The sequence below is a fragment of the Trematomus bernacchii genome, unplaced genomic scaffold (genome assembly GCF_902827165.1).
Source record: "Trematomus bernacchii unplaced genomic scaffold, fTreBer1.1, whole genome shotgun sequence".
NCBI classification, from domain to species: Eukaryota; Metazoa; Chordata; class Actinopteri; order Perciformes; family Nototheniidae; genus Trematomus; species Trematomus bernacchii.
This window is the reverse complement of record NW_022987593.1, coordinates 20522153-20541671: the sequence shown is the minus strand read 5'-3', so window position 1 is coordinate 20541671 and position 19519 is coordinate 20522153. Positions and strand designations below refer to the sequence as shown.

Genomic DNA, 19519 nt, shown 5'->3' with positions numbered 1-19519 from the left:
GTTCTGGGAATGTCATTTTCGAGCCTGAGACCTGAAAAACAGGCTCAGGGCTTACCAGGTTAAGAAAGAATAACTTAAAATTAATGTTTTGGTTGAGTTGACTAAGAATGTATTTCTTAAATTAAGATTTATAATTAGCAAAGAAAGCTTACAATAAGAATCATTGGCTTTAATTGACACAATATATTAGTGACTTTGTCTTAAACTTAGAATGTAAATCTCAAAGGGGACCTAGAGGAGGAGGGGATGGATCAATGGATGTGGATGTAGGGATGAAGGAAAGATTGAATGAAGGGGTGTAGGGAGGGGGGATAAAGGGATGAATGGCTGGATAAACGAAAGGAAAGTAGGAAGAAAGGGTTGAACTGATGAAGGGATGAATGGATGTGGGGATTAAGGGTCAGATATGAAGGGAGGGAGGGGTGAAGGGAAGTAGGAGGGAGAAATGAAAGAAGGGATTGTAATGGAAATCATGATAATCAGGAAATTGGTGAATGGAAGAGGGATGTGAGGATGAATGAATGTGGGGATGAATGAACGTGGGGATGAAGATTGGAAGGGATGTCTGAAGGGAGGAATGAGTGTAAACTGGATAAAGGGAGCGAGGCATGAAGATTAAATGAAAACAAATTAAATTCTTATATAAATGCTCTTTATTATGCTTTGGATATCAGTCTTTGTCCCAGACTCTGGACGAATACATCTCTATACATCAAACTCAGAACTCAGAACTTTTTTGAACCTGTGAAAACTAAATTTAAAAACATGTTGGTAAGGAGCTTTGTGTTCATAATCTGGCCCAAATATGATTTCCATCTCCGACATTATTTGGCGAGCCAGTTAGGAGAGCTTTTGTTCTCTTAGTGTACAGTACGGGAATTTAATCTCAGGCGTGTTTCTGCCTGATCTGAAAGTAGAAATGCCCAGGCTGTACAGAGAGTTATCACCACATAGTGAGAATTTGGGAGAAAAACAAAAGCAAGATTTATTAGATTTTAGCTAATCAGTAAGCAATTCAGAAAAACTGAATTTCTGAACACGAGCTTTGTCCTTAACTTGTTGTAGAAGCCTGCTGTTGATTTGAGTCTTACACACTAACACTTGGAAAATGTAACATCAAGGTTTTCTACTAGTGAGCTTACTTTTCATTCAACTGTACATGGAGTCAAATGTGATGCTTTGAGGTCTCTCTCAGGCAGGACAGCTACAAACCAAGATATTTAAAAATAATTCATTATGTTGAATTTAAAAGCAACAATTTGCAAAGACTTATCCTAGACTTTTGTAATATCAACAAATGTACATATAACATATAAGCATGTATAGTTAAATCAGCACGTTAGAGCACATGACCATCAGCTGATCTTAACACTACATCATGTTCGACACCTCGACATGATTCACTTCACATTCTTCTAAACCTACAAGCTGCTGCTACTGGAAACTGACAATAAAAAATGTTGGGAGTTGAAGGTGAATATATACAACGTCGTTCTTCTTTGTTTCCATCAGGTGAGCGTCTGAAGAAAATCACAGAAACTTTGTGTAAAGTTACAGCTGGAACTGTGACTCTAAATGTGGAGTGGGCCTGTTTGATCTGATGCAGGAGGCTCTAACCTGACTGGACTTCACACCAGGTCTTCCTGCTACTCTCTGTCTTCTGTCTGTGCTGCAGTGTGTGAGACGTTCTCATACTCAGGAATAGAGTCCAACTGATGGGGAAAGAAGACAAAATCAGGCTCTTAATTATTAAACTGTATATATGATCAAATCAAATCAAATCAAATCAAATCAGGTTTTATTTATAAAGCACATTTAAAAGCGATTTTTGGTCGAGCCTAAGTGCTGTACATGTAATAAAAACACATTACTACAATCACAATAAATTACAACAGATATATATAAAAAATTAAATAAAAAAAAACACAAGGAAAAGTCAGGAGTCGTGCTCCGCTCTAACTAGAAAGCCAGAGAGAAGAAGTGTGTTTTTAGTGTAGATTTAAAAACTCCTAGGGTCTGGGCCGACCTCACATGGAGGGGCAGAGTGTTCCAGAGCCTAGGGCCAGCTGCTGCAAATACATTTTTGATGAGATGTCATCAAAAATGTATTATATTTTGAAGAAGATTAGTTGATGACATTGTTGTATGACCAAATGCATTACTGGTTTCCTCTCAGCAAGTTGTCTTAAAAAGACAGGTTCACTTAACTCCAGTTTTTCAGAGCATTTATGGGACTATTTACATCCTCTCTCTCTCACCTCTATCTCTACAGGTTCACATGCTTCAGTGGTGGACCTCAGAGCTTTCTTCTTCCTGGATTTAATACAACAACAACAACAACAACAAATACAAATTCATGACAGTGAAACGAAAAGATGATGGAAGGTGATGAATGAATGGTGAGTGAACGCGTGTATTTCTATTGTTGTACCTCGTCCACAGACCCAGGAGAAACACAGGAATCAGCATCAAGACCCCCAGAGTCATCCTGATGATATTCACTATCATTGTTGAACTCCCTAGAAACACAAATGTGATAGGTCTCACTCGTAGATTGATAAATCCCTTCAGTCAGTGTCATCCACGTCTGACACCCTAAACATTGACAGTTTTATTTTCTCTGTAACCAGTTTTCAGTTTTGGGTTGCTTCATATTACAAACTTGAATAAGGTCTGATGAAGGTGGAGAACTTACCTGCCACAACACTCAGATGAAAGGTGGAGTTACTACGTCCTAACTTGTTCTGGGCTCCACAGGAATAACTCCCACTGTGTTCAGCTCTGAAGTCAGTGATGGTGAAGATCTGTCCTGAAGCTTTTGGAGAGTCTTCATCCTCCTTGTACCAGGTGTAGTTAGCTGCTGGGTTAGCATCACTGCTACAGGTCAGAGTCACTGAACTGCCCTCCTCTATCTCAGCAGAGGGACTCACTGACACAGAGGGAAGCTTTGGAGGATCTGGAGATTCAGAGAGACCCATGTCATTCACATCACTATGTTTTAAATGTTAACAGACTTTCTCAGATGTTGCATTTTGGATTAATGGATGAACTTGGATTCATCGATATATTTTTGGGTAATTATTGTCAATACATTTCCATTTAAATAAAACATCTTAAGTATCCTAAAATCACCTGAATCTACTCAGAGAATTACAGCAGACTGTGAATGAGAAGCTATAGAGCGGAAGAAAGTATTAAAGACCAGGGAAATCTTCTCCAGCAAAATCTGGACAGATTATTAGGATCTGGAGAAGATGTGTACAGAGATAATCTAGGTGAAGGATGTGTTACTGCAGAAGAAGATTTGGTATTTTAATTTGTAAATAACTGTGTGCATCAGCATTTTAGACTTTGAAGGTGGGCTGACAAATGGATGATAATGTTGGGGTCCCAAAACTCCTAAAATCTGCTGACGTTGTTCAGAGAATTTCAACAGACTGTAATGTGAACTGCGGAAGAAAGTAGTACAGATCAGTGAAATCTTCTCCTGGAAAGATTAGACAGATTTAATCTTTATATAAACTGTTTCACTCACATTTCACATCAACAGAGTTCACTTTTGATGTGATCTTCCCCAGCTCGTTCTCAGCTTTACAGAAATACTGTCCAGAGTCAGAGGACTGGATGGAGCTGAAGACAAGCTGTGGTTCTGTAGTGAGAGGAGGACGTTTCTGATTTCCATTCTTCTTGTACCAGGTGTAGCTAGCTGCTGGGTTAGCATCACTGCTACAGGTCAGAGTCACTGAACTGCCCTCCTCTATCTCAGCAGAGGGACTCACTGACACAGAGGGAGGCTTTGGAGCATCTGGAGGAAAACATTCATGTTAAAGATTATATTTTTTTTACGACGCATGATTGACTATTTTATAATTTATTTTAAACTATCCCTAGTCATCTATATTGTAGTTTGATCAGGTGTAAAATCAAAGATTTCTGCTTATGGAGAAAGCCACTAAAATGGCTTAATCTTAATGTTAATGGCTTCAAAACTCATGCTTCTCTCTGTTAACTGGCTTTAATAGAGCATCTAAGTAAAATAAACTGTATAACATCAAACAGTTAATGCAGCAACAACGTTTTTATACTTCAAAATGTCATTAAAAAAGAACTGTACACATTTGTATTCATAAAAAAGTAATTTATGTATGTAACATGTTGGGTTTATTGAAAGCTAAAGTGCTTGTAGGATATTTGTTTTTATCTTTATGGTTGTCTCCACTTATTGTAAGTTGCCGGGATAAAAATGAAACTGATGTAATGTACTTTAGAAGACTCCGGTGAGGTTATGTACAGTATGTCTATAACGTCACTGTATTGTAATGTCAATGTATGTGTGTAAGAGTAAACTCACACACTGGAGGAGAGGGAAAGTCCTCATATCCCTTCAAAGCACAGGAATAACTGTCTGCATTGTTCGGGTTGCTTGTATAATCAGCTGTTTCTCCCTGAATACTTTGTCCGTTCTTGTACCAGATGTAGGAAGGATAAGAATATTGATGACAACTGCTCTGACAATACAGTCTGTTTGTACCTGATGTGACCTGGAGATCTGGATTTGTGAAGGAACACATGCATATTATTATTTTAACCAAAACATTAATAAATCATTAACATATCATTGAAAATTGTTACTTGAGACGGACAAAGTGACTCCAGGTGAACCACTATATTTTCCTCCTTGGTTTGTTTCAAACTTGAACTTGTACTCAGCTGAGTCGCTCTCTGTCAGGTTTCTGATTCTCAGAGTGCAGGTGTTGTTTTCACAGAGATCCTCTACACGACCTGCATACTCTGAGACTGTGGTCAGATCTACATGTACACCATCTTTCCATTTAGTGAACCAGAATGTTTTCTCCACTGTGTTAACACTGCCTCTCCATGTAGATGGGTATGTGAAGTTGCATCTTATCTCCACTGTTGATCCTTTCGCTGCACAGATCTCAGTAGGAGAGTAACTCACTCCCCAGTCATGCACTCCCTGAACCACTGAAACACAGAGCACATCAGAAACTAGAATCAAAGTTAATCTATAAATTGTTGAGAAATTGCCTGATCAGTACTTTCAACAAAGAATGTAAAAATAAACATGTTACAAACTTTACTGGGATAGAGCAGAAACACACATGTGAATTCCTTCTTAGGCACTTTAAAACCAATGATACTCTTTGACTTTCTTGTTTCTTAATCAAACCAGGTAGAACAGAAGTCTACGCAAAAAGGGTATGTTCAGTTTGACACGAGATTGGAAAATGCCTTCATATAAATGAACAGTGAATGATTAGCGATCATATTAATTAGAATAGTGTGTGATTCTCTGAACAGTTCCCTCTCTGTTCGCTCTGTGGTCAGGTTGCTGCTGAACATAAATGCAGAACACTGAGGTGTGAGCAGCTTCTGTCTGATATACAGATAAGAAAAAGAAGAAGACTGCTTTTAACTCAGAGAGGTCGGAGAGTAGAGAAGGAACTAGAAGGGTTTGGGGCAGAGTGGCGACATGAGAGAAGTTGAGATAGTATAAAATGACTAGTCAGAAAATATCCCTCTAAAACACTAACATTTTTATTAAAACGACAAACATTTTTTTAAACAGGCTCATCTTAAAAATACAACAAAATGTTATAACATGGTGAGGAGGGAACAGTTATGAATGAACAATATTATCAGTTTGAAGCGTGTTAGAGTAATAAGCACACAGTTACTTTTGAGTGCAAATTACGTTGATCAATACAGGAAATACATTTTTACAAATATCCATTACATGTAACACTAAAAAACTACTAAAACTTGGTAACATCTACCCGTTTCAACAAAGCTGCACAAAACATATATTTAGGATATTTCTGGAAAGTTTGCATTTCATCCAACCCGGATCCACTTATTTCTACAAATGACCTGCTTTTACAAGTCCTACATTTCCCAGAATCCCCTCTGTTCATGTGATGAATGTAAGTGTAGATGTACAGTACCTGACACAGAGAGCAGGAAGACGACTAATCCACTCGCTGCTGCAGTTAGACTCATAGCTGCTCCTCTCATCTCTGTGAGACTATAAAACATGTCAGATTAAATAATGTTCACAGGAGGTATACAGAATCATTACATCAATAAACTGTTTCTACTCACAGTGAAGGAGGAACCATGTGTTGAAAGATGCCTCTCCTCTGTCACCAATGAGCAGAAGACGGATATCAGGATGTTAAGAGAATAGATTGACTTCCTCTTTAGACGATTAATATGCATGATGAGCCAAACCCCAGTACCACCCACTGCACAACAAAGTTGTATTGTTTTTAAAAAGTATACACAAAAAAGTAGACAGGTTAAAAGAGACTTCGGTTAAACATTTGTTTCTCTGCAGATATTCCACTGACACCAGAAAAGAGCTTTCAAATAAAGAAGAGAATAATAGTTCATCTCTCTGAGCACTGAGGAAGTCACACAGTCTGCAGGTGAAGGAACAGGAACGCATTTACCTGTAAACCACGAGGCAGTTTAACTGAACAGGAAGAAGAGAACTGTATTCATTATAAGAGAGAATGGAAAATGACATGTCTTTGTTCTTGGTATCTCTGTGGTCAGGTTGCATTTGCTTGCAGAGAAATGCAGAACTTCGAGACGTGAGAAACGTACATGAACCACTCACAGGACTGGTAGGACAGACAATGTTTTTACATGATGATGTTGATTTGAAAACACTAGTTTAAATTACTTTGCCTTGTTTCTGTGGATCAGTTAGGAAAGCAGTGTGCAGAGATGTCTTAAGTTTGACTAAGCTAAATTCATCACTTACTATCTGCATGTTTAGATATGAAGGTAACACAGCTGGAGGGGGCAGGCTGATTCTTCGTAGTGGCCAAACAGTGGTACTACAACTTCTGTACCAGTCATGTGATGCCATTGGGCCCAAAGGTAAATTATATTACCAGTACAAACACTTGAATAGCTCAGTTAAATCATGAGGTGCTAAAAGTTGTAAAATGTGTTAAAAACTTGGTTCATTTGACTGAGCCGAAAACATCCATGAAACTGCAGACTGGAGGCGGGGTTTAGTGAAAACACAACTGCACATCCATGCTCTCAAAGCCCAGATCCAGGATCAGACAATGTTTGGCTTCATGTGCCACTGAGCAACTTACATAGGATTGAATTGGACCGCACCTCCAACACTGTATGCAGATCTCTTTATAAGATAAGAGGGACTTTATTGATCCAAAATTGTGAAATGTTTGCGTTGCAGAAGCATTAAAAAAAGAGGCATTGCACATAAACAGAAATTAAAGAGTAGAAATAACATCTCAAAATAGAATTAAAAGAGCATTAAAAAGTAGAAGATATACAGTAGACCGTGAAGATAAAAAAATCTATAAACTGTGACAGTAAAACACTATTGAAGGGCTTTAGACAATAACCCTAACCTGGTGATTGAAGACAGGGACTAGAACACGGGCGGGGCAAACAAGCACAACAAGGCGGGCAAACATAAAAAACAGGAAGTGAAACCAGACGTGACACAAGGAGAGTGTTTTTACTTCATAAAACAGGATCCTACCTAAAAGACCGCTAACTGTGATAGAATGGATGAGATTAAATTAGAATCAGAAATCCCCATTTTTCCAGTTGGTATTCCTGCCTTGCTTTCAGCTAAATGCTAATATTATAATATCTTCTGATCTTTTTTGTTCCTGACAATTTTTGTACTGTTCCCAATGACGGCTCAAGTTGCCAGATGAGTGCTGCTGCAAATTAAGTTTGGTGTTTTACTGGTGGAGTTATTATCCATCCATCCATCCATCTTCTCCCGCTTATCCGTGGTCGGGTGGCGGAGGTATCAGTTCCAGCAGAGAGCCCCAAACGTTCCTTTCCCCTCATCAACCAGCTCTGACTGGGGGACCCCAAGGCGCTCCCAGGCCAGCCAAGAGATATAATCCCTCCACCTGGTCCTAGGTCTGCCCCTTGGTCTCCTCCCAGCTGGACGTGCCTGGAACACCTCCCTAGGGAGGCCCCAGGTGGCATCCTTACTAGGTGCCCGAACCACCTCAACTGGCTCCTTTCTACGAGTTATTATGTTTCTAATAAATCTAATTTTGAGTGTTTTTAAAATGAGAAACCCAACTATTTCTTGGCACTGCAGTCACCTTTTGATCTACTTTTTATGAAGTTTTTCAATCATTGTGTAGACTTTCACAAGGGTGCTACAACAAATCAAAAGAAAATAACTTCTAACACAATAAAAGTGTGGGCAGTTCAGCCATTACAGCCTCAATGACCGTTACCCTAGCACAGGGGTACTCAAACTTTTTTATTAAAGGTCCAGTTGTGAACTTTATACAAGGTCACTGGTCCGGATCAATGCCACTAAAGTCCCCCCCCCCCGAGCGGAGAAACGAAACTGAAATTAAGAAGCAGTTTATTGGCGCTCTATGCATGGAGTTTCCCGACATGTCGTTGCAGTAAATTAAAGGGTGTTTCATGTTGTCGTTGCTGTGGACCTTCTTAATCTACCTTCTTTGGGGGCCGCCTTCTGGTCCAAGCACTTGCCTGCCTTGCCTGTCGGTAAACGGCGCCCCTGTATACACACACACATTCAATACATACATACAGTATGTCAAGGTAAACTTGCGGTTAACTTGCGGTCTGATATGCGTGTCAAGTAAATATATATGCACGTTCATTCTCACAACGCGTCAGACACAAGACGCGCGTACATGATGATGCACATTAATTTATCAGAATCAGAATTTTATTTTATTTTTTTATAATTTTTTTATTTTTTATAATGGGACACAGGGTTCGGTCCGGATTGATTTGCAGTTCGGTCCGGATCCGGACTTTGGTCCGGAGTTTGAGAAGCCCTGCCCTAGCATCACGGTCTAGCATTGTGCGACTAAAGTATTTCCTGGATCAAATATGTTGTTTTTTTAACTGGCCTTCCTCCTGTGTCTCAGCAATCATCCTCTAATCACCCGTCCTATTTCTCTTAACATTTTCTCCTCTGCTCCAGTGCTTCTCATTTAGCTAATATTGCTGTTTTCCCCTCTTCTTTTTCCTTCTATTTTACTATAAATGGGACCGAAATGTATCAAATGAATACCCTGCTCTATTGGAGAAGGCTTAAAACTAGAGACTGAGAACATAAACTTGTCAGGAGTCAAGAGAAAAGTAGAGTCATCTTCTCATAGACTTCTATACAATTCAGGAGTGTCGTTTTCCCTATGATTTCTGAATGCATTTATGGTCTTATGTGATCAGATTTTAAATAACTTACGCCCAGAGGAGAGGGAATAGTTTCTTATGCAAATTGCACTGAGGGTGTTAAAGAGCCATAATTGCCTGTATGATCTGTGTCACAGCTGCTGACGGCTGTAATAGCGGACCAAATCAACAGCTAAACTATAATAACTAACTTCCTGTTTAGAAAAAAAAGTCCCTTTACCTCAGCCGGTGTCCTATTTCTCTTAACATGTTCTCCAGTGCTTCTCATTTAGCTAATATTGCTGTTTTCCCCTCTTCTTTTTCCTTGTGGCCATGCTGTCATTGTGCCGTGTGCACCAAATATTTACTGCATGTTAATTAAAAGCCGCTCTGCTGTGTGTTTGTATGTCCCTGTTATTGTATTTTGTAAGGACCAATGTACAACCTTGTAATTGGGTTATATACCAAGTGGCCATTTCTTACAGTTAGTGGGTTGGTTTTGTGGTTGGTGTGTATGTGTGTGTGTGCGTGTGTGTGTGTGTGTGTGTGCGTGCGTGCGTGTGTGTGTGTGTGTGTGTATGTTCTGAACACTTGCAACAGTTTGACATTTTGGGCGTGGGAAAGGAAGATCAAACTGTGCTACGCTCGGGTAGCATCTGTTTCCTCCATCTACTGGCAGAATATCTGTGAATGTGTGTGTGTGTGTTTGTGTGTGTGTGTGTGTGTGTGTGTGTGTGTTTATATCCCCAGACATACTTGAATGTTGTCCTTCATTAATTACCTGCAAGCACTGGAGTGCATGACTAATTAAAAAAACATAATCTCAATCTAAAGGTTATGGATTCTTCCTCATGTTCAAAGCATCATGCATTATGTATAACAGCGTATCGTTGGCATGGTAACGAATATATCAAGTGTACGTAGTCATTGGTGGTCTCCCATTGGTTTGTGACTTTTATTTTGAAGGGTTTGGCATTTTCGACAGAACCATCTTGATTTTTTAAACCCAGAAATGACCATATATGGACGAGAGCTATTGCTAGCAGCTAGCGTTAGCACGGTTAGCAAGGAGCTTCCCTACCAACTATCTGATATTTTTTTGGGTGGTATTTTTGGCAAGTGTAAAACATGCTTGTTTTCAATGTAAGCAGATCAACGGAAACATGAAGAGACAGCTCCTAGAAGTGTCTTTTAAACATTAAATAACAATATGATTTCCATGGCAGTGATGTACCAATTAACTGTGCCTACAACCATAACCTTTTTAATCTTCTAAATGGGACCGAAATGTATAAAATGAATACCCTGCTCTATTGGAGAAGGCTTAAAACTAGAGACTGAGAACATAAACTCGTCAGGAGTCAAGAGAAAAGTAGGGTCATCTTCTCTTAGACTTCTATACAATTCAGGAGCGTCATTTTCCCTATGATTTCTGAATGCATTTATGGTCTTATGTGATCAGATTTTAAATAACTTACGCCCAGAGGAGAGGGAATATTTTCTTATGCAAATTGCACTGAGGGTTTTAAAGAGCCATAATTGCCTCTATGATCTGTGTCACAGCTGCTGACGGCTGTAATAGCGGACCAAATCAACAGAAAATAAACTATAATAACTAACTTCCTGTTTTAAAAAAAAAGTCCCTTTACCTCAGCCGGTGTCTCCCTTAACATTTCCATTTAAACAGTCCCACGCCCCCCGGTAGACGTGCCTTGCGAGTTGAAAACCTGTAGTATAATTAATGAATGCCAATATTAATATTTATGTAACACGAGCCCTGTAGGCGGCACATTGTAGGGAGAAGAAGAAGAGATACGATGAGGGATTTAAAGGGTTTGAATGATTGGATTCATAGGGGGGTAATATAAGGGTGTTTAGTAGCAACCTTACTGTCAACTAAGGGATCTTTTGTCATGTTTTACTATTGAATCAGTATATTTGCGGCATGTGGCAATCAGCTAATTGATCTCCTCGTGTTGCATATCCTACTGACAACTGCCTCTTTGCATTAATTGAAAGTGAAGACCTCCAAAACTCTTCATTAACGTCAATTATCGCCCTTTCAGGTTTTTAGGTTTACATTGTGGTTCTACAGGTATATAATTGATTATATGCAAGAAGTGAAGACGAAGTGAACGACTCCCTCCTCCTCCTCTCTCCCTCCTTCTTCCTCATCATTTAGATAATAAGATTATACTCTTCTGCTGTGGGAGGCGCCTCTAACATTACTTTACATCAGCTAAATAATTGCTTTGGCCCTGCCAAGTACGTTTATCTTCGCCGAGACCCCACCAGACAATAGCTTTCAGCATTAATGACAGGAGAGGATTCACCACCACAGCAAGCAGTTCATCAGGCGTCTATTTTTACTGAGCAGTGAGACAGGCAGCGTACGCTATCCTGCTTCCTTTTATAGAACAGAATGAATTAAGCTGCGAGGGAAAGAAAGATAGTATATTATTATTATACTCCCACACTTCCAGAACAAAATTATTAAAAATCTCACTTCACAGAATCCATCTTCTCTCTCTAGCTGTGGGTGATTCCTCTCCTCCATACATTTCTGCAACATTACTTTAATGTGATATTAATGGGAGGAGACAGCCACATCAAATCTGTAGAATGAAGAGACAAAAGGGAGAGATGATTGTGTCTGGAGCTTATTATCCGGCATGGAGAGTAATTACGTAATCAGGATACTAAAAAAACGTTTTTTCTCACAGTAACATAAAAAAAACCTGACAACCTCAAGACATATCAACAGGAGAGGACTCTTTAAAGTAGAGACACTACATACTGATATACACCTGAACATCAGCAGGAGAGGACTCTTTAAAGTAGAGATACTACATACTGATATACACCTGAACATCAGCAGGAGAGGACTCTTTAAAGTAGAGACACTACATACTGATATACACCTGAACATCAACAGGAGAGGACTCTTTAAAGTAGAGACACTACATACTGATATACACCTGAACATCAGCAGGAGAGGACTCTTTAAAGTAGAGACACTATATACTGATATACACCTGAACATCAGCAGGAGAGGACTCTTTAAAGTAGAGACACTACATACTGATATACACCTGAATATCAGCAGGAGAGGACTCTTTAAAGTAGAGACACTACATACTGATATACACCTGAACATCAGCAGGAGAGGACTCTTTAAAGTAGAGACACTACATACTGATATACACCTGAACATCAGCAGGAGAGGACTCTTTAAAGTAGAGACACTACATACTGATATACACCTGAACATCAGCAGGAGAGGACTCTTTAAAGTAGAGACACTACATACTGATATACACCTGAACATCAGCAGGAGAGGACTCTTTAAAGTAGAGACACTACATACTGATATGCACCTGAACATCAGCAGGAGAGGACTCTTTAAAGAAGAGACACTACATACTGATATACACCTGAACATCAACAGGAGAGGACTCTTTAAAGTAGAGACACTACATACTGATATGCACCTGAACATCAGCAGGAGAGGACTCTTTAAAGTAGAGACACTACATACTGATATACACCTGAACATCAGCAGGAGAGGACTCTTTAAAGTAGAGACACTACATACTGATACACACCTGAATATCAGCAGGAGAGGACTCTTTAAAGTAGAGACACTACATACTGATATACACCTGAACATCAGCAGGAGAGGACTCTTTAAAGTAGAGACACTACATACTGATATACACCTGAACATCAGCAGGAGAGGACTCTTTAAAGTAGAGACACTACATACTGATATACACCTGAACATCAGCAGGAGAGGACTCTTTAAAGTAGAGACCCTACATACTGATATACACCTGAACATCAGCAGGAGAGGACTCTTTAAAGTAGAGACACTACATACTGATATACACCTGAACATCAGCAGGAGAGGACTCTTTAAAGTAGAGACACTACATACTGATATACACCTGAACATCAGCAGGAGAGGACTCTTTAAAGTAGAGACACTACATACTGATATACACCTGAACATCAGCAGGAGAGGACTCTTTAAAGTAGAGACCCTACATACTGATATACACCTGAACATCAGCAGCAGAGGACTCTTTAAAGTAGAGACACGACATACCGATATACACCTGAACATCAGCAGGAGAGGACTCTTTAAAGTAGAGACACTACATACTGATATACACCTGAACATCAGCAGGAGAGGACTCTTTAAAGTAGAGACACTACATACTGATATACACCTGAACATCAGCAGGAGAGGACTCTTTAAAGGAGAGACACTACATACTGATATACACCTGAACATCAGCAGGAGAGGACTCTTTAAAATAGAGACACTACATACTGATATACACCTGAACATCAGCAGGAGAGGACTCTTTAAAGTAGAGACACTACATACTGATATGAAACCTAAAATGAGAATAATACGGCCTCTTTGAATCAAGGCTTCTGTTAGTCTAGAAAACCTTCTCTTCTCTTTTGTCTATAGAAACTGTCACCAGCTTCCCTGCCTTTGAAGCTGATTAAAATGGCGCTTTCCACTGTGTTCACGTTGACAGGGAAAGCCGAGGGCAGCAGATGAACTGCATGTTAATATGCAGCTCTCGAAGGCACTTGGGATAAAAGTGTCATCCATTAGTACAACTAGAAAAATACAGTTAACTTCAACTCAAAACATAACATACAGTTGAATTGAGCCTGGTTTCTAAGTTCATTGTATTGCACCATGGGAAAAAGAGTGAACATCTGTGCATGTTTTAAGCTCAGCAGGATATTCCATTTCCTATTAGCCCTAAATTAAAAAGCAGGTTGTTCTGAAGCTGTAGAAGATAAGATAGGATGTTAGACAAATGACAGGAAGATAAGACCAAACAATAGAGAGAAAGCATAATTGTATTTGTCTTGTGTCCTTTATTAATTATCATGCATCACATCCAGGGTTTGTCCATCTCTTATCACCATACGTTCACTCAAATTAATTAGGTGTCAACAACCCTCGGCTTTGACTGTTGTTAGTGTCTAACCAGATGATTGTCAGCGAGAGAGAAAAGGGAGATTTAGGGGTCCAGGGGGGGAGAATATATGAACCACGGTCTGGGATCGGTGTTGACAAATGAGCTCTGTAACGGGGGGCATTAGCCTTCCTCTGTCACAGGGGGAATCCAGCGCTGCAAAATGACATCAAATCCAGATTTACTCACGTCGAGTGCATCTGTCTCACTTTCAGACGAGTCAGTGAAGACGGGAGACCTCAGATCTTATACTTAAAGGGGACCTATCATGCAAAATGCACTTTTGTACGTCTTTTCTACATGAATATGTGTCCCCGGTGTTCCAGGGAACTCACCAAGTGTCAGAAAACACAACCCTCTCTATTTTCCTCCATACCCAAATCTCTTAAAAAGGGGCTGCAACGGATCTGATAAAAACTGATCCAGATTTGAACACTGTCCTGACGTCAGGACGGTGGCGCTACGGCTATTGGGCCAACTCCACCAATCAGGAGGAGACAGCCACGGACATTGCCGCTCGAAAGCGCTGGAGACGCTGTAATACATATGCCAGGCCTGTAAGTGGCGCTGTAGTCTGCCACAAAAGCAGCGAAGAAGACTTCCCGCCCATAGTTACCATGGTTACCCTTCTGTTTATTCTCCGCTGTGGCTTTTTTCTCCCTCCCCGAGGCAAGCGTTTGCTCCCGCTGCTTTAATTCAATGCAATCCCTCCCCGTCGAGGCAAGCACTGTAATTCTCTCCGGTTAGTCCACCAGCAGATGACAAACACCCACCTCTCCGCCTCTTCCAAGGAACGAGGGGACCGTGCGGCAGAGTTTCAGTTTCAGTTTGTTTCGCCGGTCAAGATGTCCGTTAAAGTTTAAATCTTCCGGACAAAATTAGAAAAGTGCAGGTCAAAGGTCTTCTTTGTTATTTATTGAGCTTTAAAACAAATGAATAACGACTCTATATAATAAAACACGGGGGACGGAGATCTCTTTTTCTCCCCCTCTTCTGACAGCCCAGCAGCTGATCAGAGCACGTCTCCCCTCTCCTGCAGGGGGGCGTGGTCAGCAGAATCAGACCCGTAGACAGCAAACAGCACATAGAGCGAAATGAGGCATGGCTAAAATGCATGATCTGTTTGGTATTTTGAAAACAGAAACGTATAAATATACCTTATATAGGTATGGCCCTACAATATATCATTTAAATATAGCATGATAGGTCCACTTTAAATAAAAATAAATACTAAACTGTAAAGTCCTGCGTTCAAATGGACAGGAATTGGCATTAAAACGGCCCATTTCAGAATCTTGTATGTGAAATGACTGGATTATTATTGATGCATCATCACAGCTGGTAAAGGCGGAGCTGATTTGAAAATACTTGATATACTGCTGCCAGAGTGAAAAGCAAAATATTGGCTTTAAAATGTAGTACAGTAAAAATATAAAGTACTTCAAAATAGTTTTTAAGTATAGTCATTGAGGGGGAGTTATTTAAAGAGAGAATATGTTTTCTATATTTCCAGGTAATATGGGAAGACTGTTGCTCATTATTGTTTGTGATATGAATGAAATAATGCACTTCTTGCCCACTCTAAACTTTATTTAAAGGTGGGGTAGGTACCGGCTCGAGATACACTTTTTGTTATATTCCATGGAATGCTCTTAACATCCAGATAGCAATGAATATCTTAAGTGCTTTGACAAAAAATCCATAAAAAAATGTCATCTGTGGAAGCCGTAGTACTGTAAAAAGCACGACCAATCATTTTAGCCGGCCCGGCTAAAATAACTGGATGGCCTACCTGCCTGTCAGCCTTCCATCTGTGCACAAACTTATCTCGTGCCCTCATTGGTCATGTGCGCGTTCGTGTGTGTTGGAGGAGGGGCTCTGTAAGGAAGTGGCAGATTTTTTCCGGCTGTGTATTTTCTAATTCTATCGCACTCGAGCTGGTTTCTCCAAAATTACCAACCCCACCTTTAAGGATGACCCCTTGAGATTAACCACCAGTAGTCGTACAGCCATGGTGTTAAAGTGAGGGGAATTATATTAACCTTAATAATAAAGGAACAGCAGTGACAGGCACACCTGAACCACAGAACTGCACCATAGAATATAAATAACTCATTAACCCATTACTCACAACAGGCAGACAGGTGGTGAACTACTGCCACCTGCTGGCCAAACATGGAGCTACAACCAGCAGCAGAGTACTTCTCAAGAACTGTTTTTAAGTTTTTACTTTATGTGAGTATTCCCATTATCAGCTACTCTACTACATTTATCTGACAGCTTTAGTTAATACACAATATTAGTAATTGTAATCATTGTACACTTTATTTATGCTATGTCTTAAGCTTATTGAATGTTGCATTGTTGGAGGATTCTATTACCAATACTCAGAGGTGGAAGAAGTACTCAGATCTTGTACTTGAGCAAAAGTAGAAGTACCCAGATATTGTACTTAGTAAAAGTAGAAGTACTCAGATCTTGTACTTGAGCAAAAGTAGAAGTACCCAGATATTGTACTTGAGTAAAAGTAGAAGTACTCTGATCTTGTACTTGAGTAAAAGTAGAAGTACTCAGATCTTGTAGTAAAAGTAGAAGTATTCAGATCTTGTAGTAAAAGTAGAAGTACTCAGATCTTGTTCTTGAGTAAAAGTAGAAGTACCCAGATATTGTACTCGAGTAAAAGTAGAAGTACTCAGATCTTGTAGTAAAAGTAGAAGTATTCAGATCTTGTAGTAAAAGTAGAAGTACTCAGATCTTGTTCTTGAGTAAAAGTAGAAGTACTCAGATCTTGTAGTAAAAGTAGAAGTATTCAGATCTTGTAGTAAAAGTAGAAGTACTCTGATCTTGTAGTAAAAGTAGAAGTACTCAGATATTGTACTTGAGTAAAAGTAGAAGTACCCAGATCTTGTACTTGAGTGAAAGTAGAAGTACTCAGATCTTGTACTTGAGTGAAAGTAGAAGTACTCAGATCTTGTACTTGAGTAAAAGTAGAAGTACTCAGATCTTGTACTTGAGTGAAAGTAGAAGTACTCAGATCTTGTACTTGAGTAAAAGTAGAAGTACTCAGATCTTGTACTTGAGTGAAAGTAGAAGTACTCAGATCTTGTACTTGAGTGAAAGTAGAAGTACTCAGATCTTGTACTTGAGTGAAAGTAGAAGTACTCAGATCTTGTGCTTGAGTAAAAGTAGGAATACTCCGTTACAAGTAAAAGTCCTGCATTCAAAATGTTCATCAAGTAAAAGTAGAAAAGTATTAGCATCAACATATAGTTAAAGTAACGAGAGTAAAAGTAGTCATTGTGAAGTACAAGTACCTCAAAATGTTACTTAAGTATAGTACTTGAGTAAATGTACTTAGTTACTATACACCACTGCCAGTACTACACTATAACTTCTATAGCTACTTGAAGATCCAGATTTAGACACAAATCAAAATAACAAATGACTTGTCATGAGATGAATACATTAATGCATCAATAAAAAAACATCCAACAATATATTATTCTGAAAAGGGGCAGTTGTGGAGATAAAGTACTTTCACTTTTGGTGTTTCAAGTATATTTTGAGGCTGACAATTTTACTTCCCTCCAGTGTGTATTTATCATATAAACCTCCATCCAATCGAGCCCAAAACATACATTTGATGTCGCCTATACATGCATACCATACACTAAGAGGAAACTAGACGTGATCATTAATCTATCTACCTATCTAGAAGATCAGTACCATAATGTCACATGGCTACTTTATTATTCATTCATTATACTTCCTTTTTGCATTTGACTACACCATTGTGTAACTGGCACCACTCCATGTCTTCAATGCATGTTGTGTTGTTGGAACAGCCATAGGCTACTACCCTGTGGCTTTGGTGCAAACGACAATAGAGCATTTAATAATTCTTGATTCTAATAATAATTCTGCTGCTTAACATATTTACATGCTGCATACTTGGCACAGGAGCCATTATGCTGAGTGGCCTAATCTCAAATTATGCGGAAAAGCAAGTTAGAGCAACCTCTGCTTTTCACTTCCTAGTGTAGGGTTTCATTCCCGTCCACACACTCCTCCAGACACACACACACACACACACACACACACACTCACACATACACTCACACATACACGGGTTTCTTGCGGTGATTTGGCTGCAGAGAGCTGGGCAGGATTCGCCTCAGAGTCCGGGGGTCAGCACCGGGTTTAGTGGGGCACATTGAAAGAGGAACGCGGATGTATACTTCCGTGAAAAATTGGTAAAAATGCCTTGATTTGGTTTGATTTTGATTTTGAGTGCGCATACAGTACCTGTGCGGACTTGCCTGTCAGAGGGGGAGTCGAGGCCGAGGAGACACACCTTTACCTGCCTGCCCCCCCCACTCCACCTCCCCCTGTTTCTGCCCTCTAACTGCACGCGGAGGTATCTGGAAATGTCGGCAAATGAGAGAGCAACGCGCGCGCTGCGGGAGATCCTGCAGAACGCCGGGAATGAAACGTGCGCAGACTGCGGAGCACCGGGTAAGAGACAGAAAACACACCTGAATCAGCTGAGAAAGTGTTCAAAACAGCTTCATTTAACTTGGTATGATGTGTTGAGCTGCTTCAATGTGACGTTCAGGAGCTGTGGAGCGTTTACCAGAGCCAACAGGTTGAAACCAATCATTAAAACACATCATAAAAGCGCCATTTTTTCTTTTATTCAACCATGAAAAGCTTTAAGTTGTGGTTTTTAACATAACACTCAATATGCAAGACTCTCCTTTTGGTGCATTTTGTTGTTTTCAACTTAAATGTGTGGGAAGGTGTGTTCTCCAGGAGCACCTGAAGGCAACACAGAGAAGTGAAGTTTTGAACAAGCCTGCACATGCTCTGAGAGGTTTTGTAAACTCCCTCACCCAACTTTTTTAGCCCAACTATGGAGGTCTTCTGTTTCTTTCATCTCGAAAATGTAGGTAGGTATTAAGGCAGAACATTATGAACAAAAAATTATAAGAAATCACAACATTTTTTAACAAATGCCTCAGAATCTGCTGATGTTCAGGTGTATATCAGTATGTAGTGTCTCTACTTTTAAAGAGTCCTCTCCTGCTGATGTTCAGGTGTATATCAGTATGTAGTGTCTCTACTTTAAAGAGTCCTCTCCTGCTGATGTTCAGGTGTATATCAGTATGTAGTGTCTCTACTTTAAAGAGTCCTCTCTTGCTGATGTTCAGGTGTATATCAGTATGTAGTGTCTCTACTTTAAAGAGTCCTCTCCTGCTTGATGTTCAGGTGTATATCAGTATGTAGTGTCTCTACTTTAAAGAGTCCTCTCCTGCTGATGT

The 19519-nt window shown here is 39.8% G+C and overlaps 2 protein-coding genes across 4 annotated transcripts in view; one reads left to right on the top strand and one right to left on the bottom strand.

The window, feature by feature from the left end:
- Positions 1-635: 635 nt before the first annotated feature.
- The window catches only part of LOC117482071 (B-cell receptor CD22-like), a 1109798-nt gene continuing 1090914 nt past the window's right edge, over positions 636-19519 (bottom strand). The window contains exons 1-10 of one of the 3 annotated variants that reach the window (XM_034130070.1): positions 6124-6404; positions 5967-6046; positions 4633-4986; positions 4352-4549; positions 3536-3805; positions 2696-2956; positions 2432-2519; positions 2259-2313; positions 1618-1712; positions 636-1520 (exon numbers count right to left, since the gene is read on the bottom strand). In XM_034130070.1, the coding sequence (XP_033985961.1) occupies positions 1647-1712; positions 2259-2313; positions 2432-2519; positions 2696-2956; positions 3536-3805; positions 4352-4549; positions 4633-4986; positions 5967-6046; positions 6124-6140 (1389 nt within the window). In that variant the 5' untranslated portion in view covers positions 6141-6404 and the 3' untranslated portion in view covers positions 636-1520; positions 1618-1646. Of the gene's footprint in view, positions 1713-2258; positions 2314-2431; positions 2520-2695; positions 2957-3535; positions 3806-4351; positions 4550-4632; positions 4987-5966; positions 6047-6123; positions 6405-19519 lie in introns of those variants that run through there. The other 2 variants (XM_034130069.1, XM_034130068.1) reach the window with 2 other exon arrangements.
- zgc:92360 (uncharacterized protein LOC436988 homolog) overlaps positions 18253-19519 on the top strand; it is a 27159-nt gene continuing 25892 nt past the window's right edge. The window contains exon 1 of the mRNA XM_034130090.1: positions 18253-18713. Within this exon, the coding sequence (XP_033985981.1) occupies positions 18626-18713 (88 nt within the window). The 5' untranslated portion in view covers positions 18253-18625. The remainder of the gene's footprint in view (positions 18714-19519) is intronic.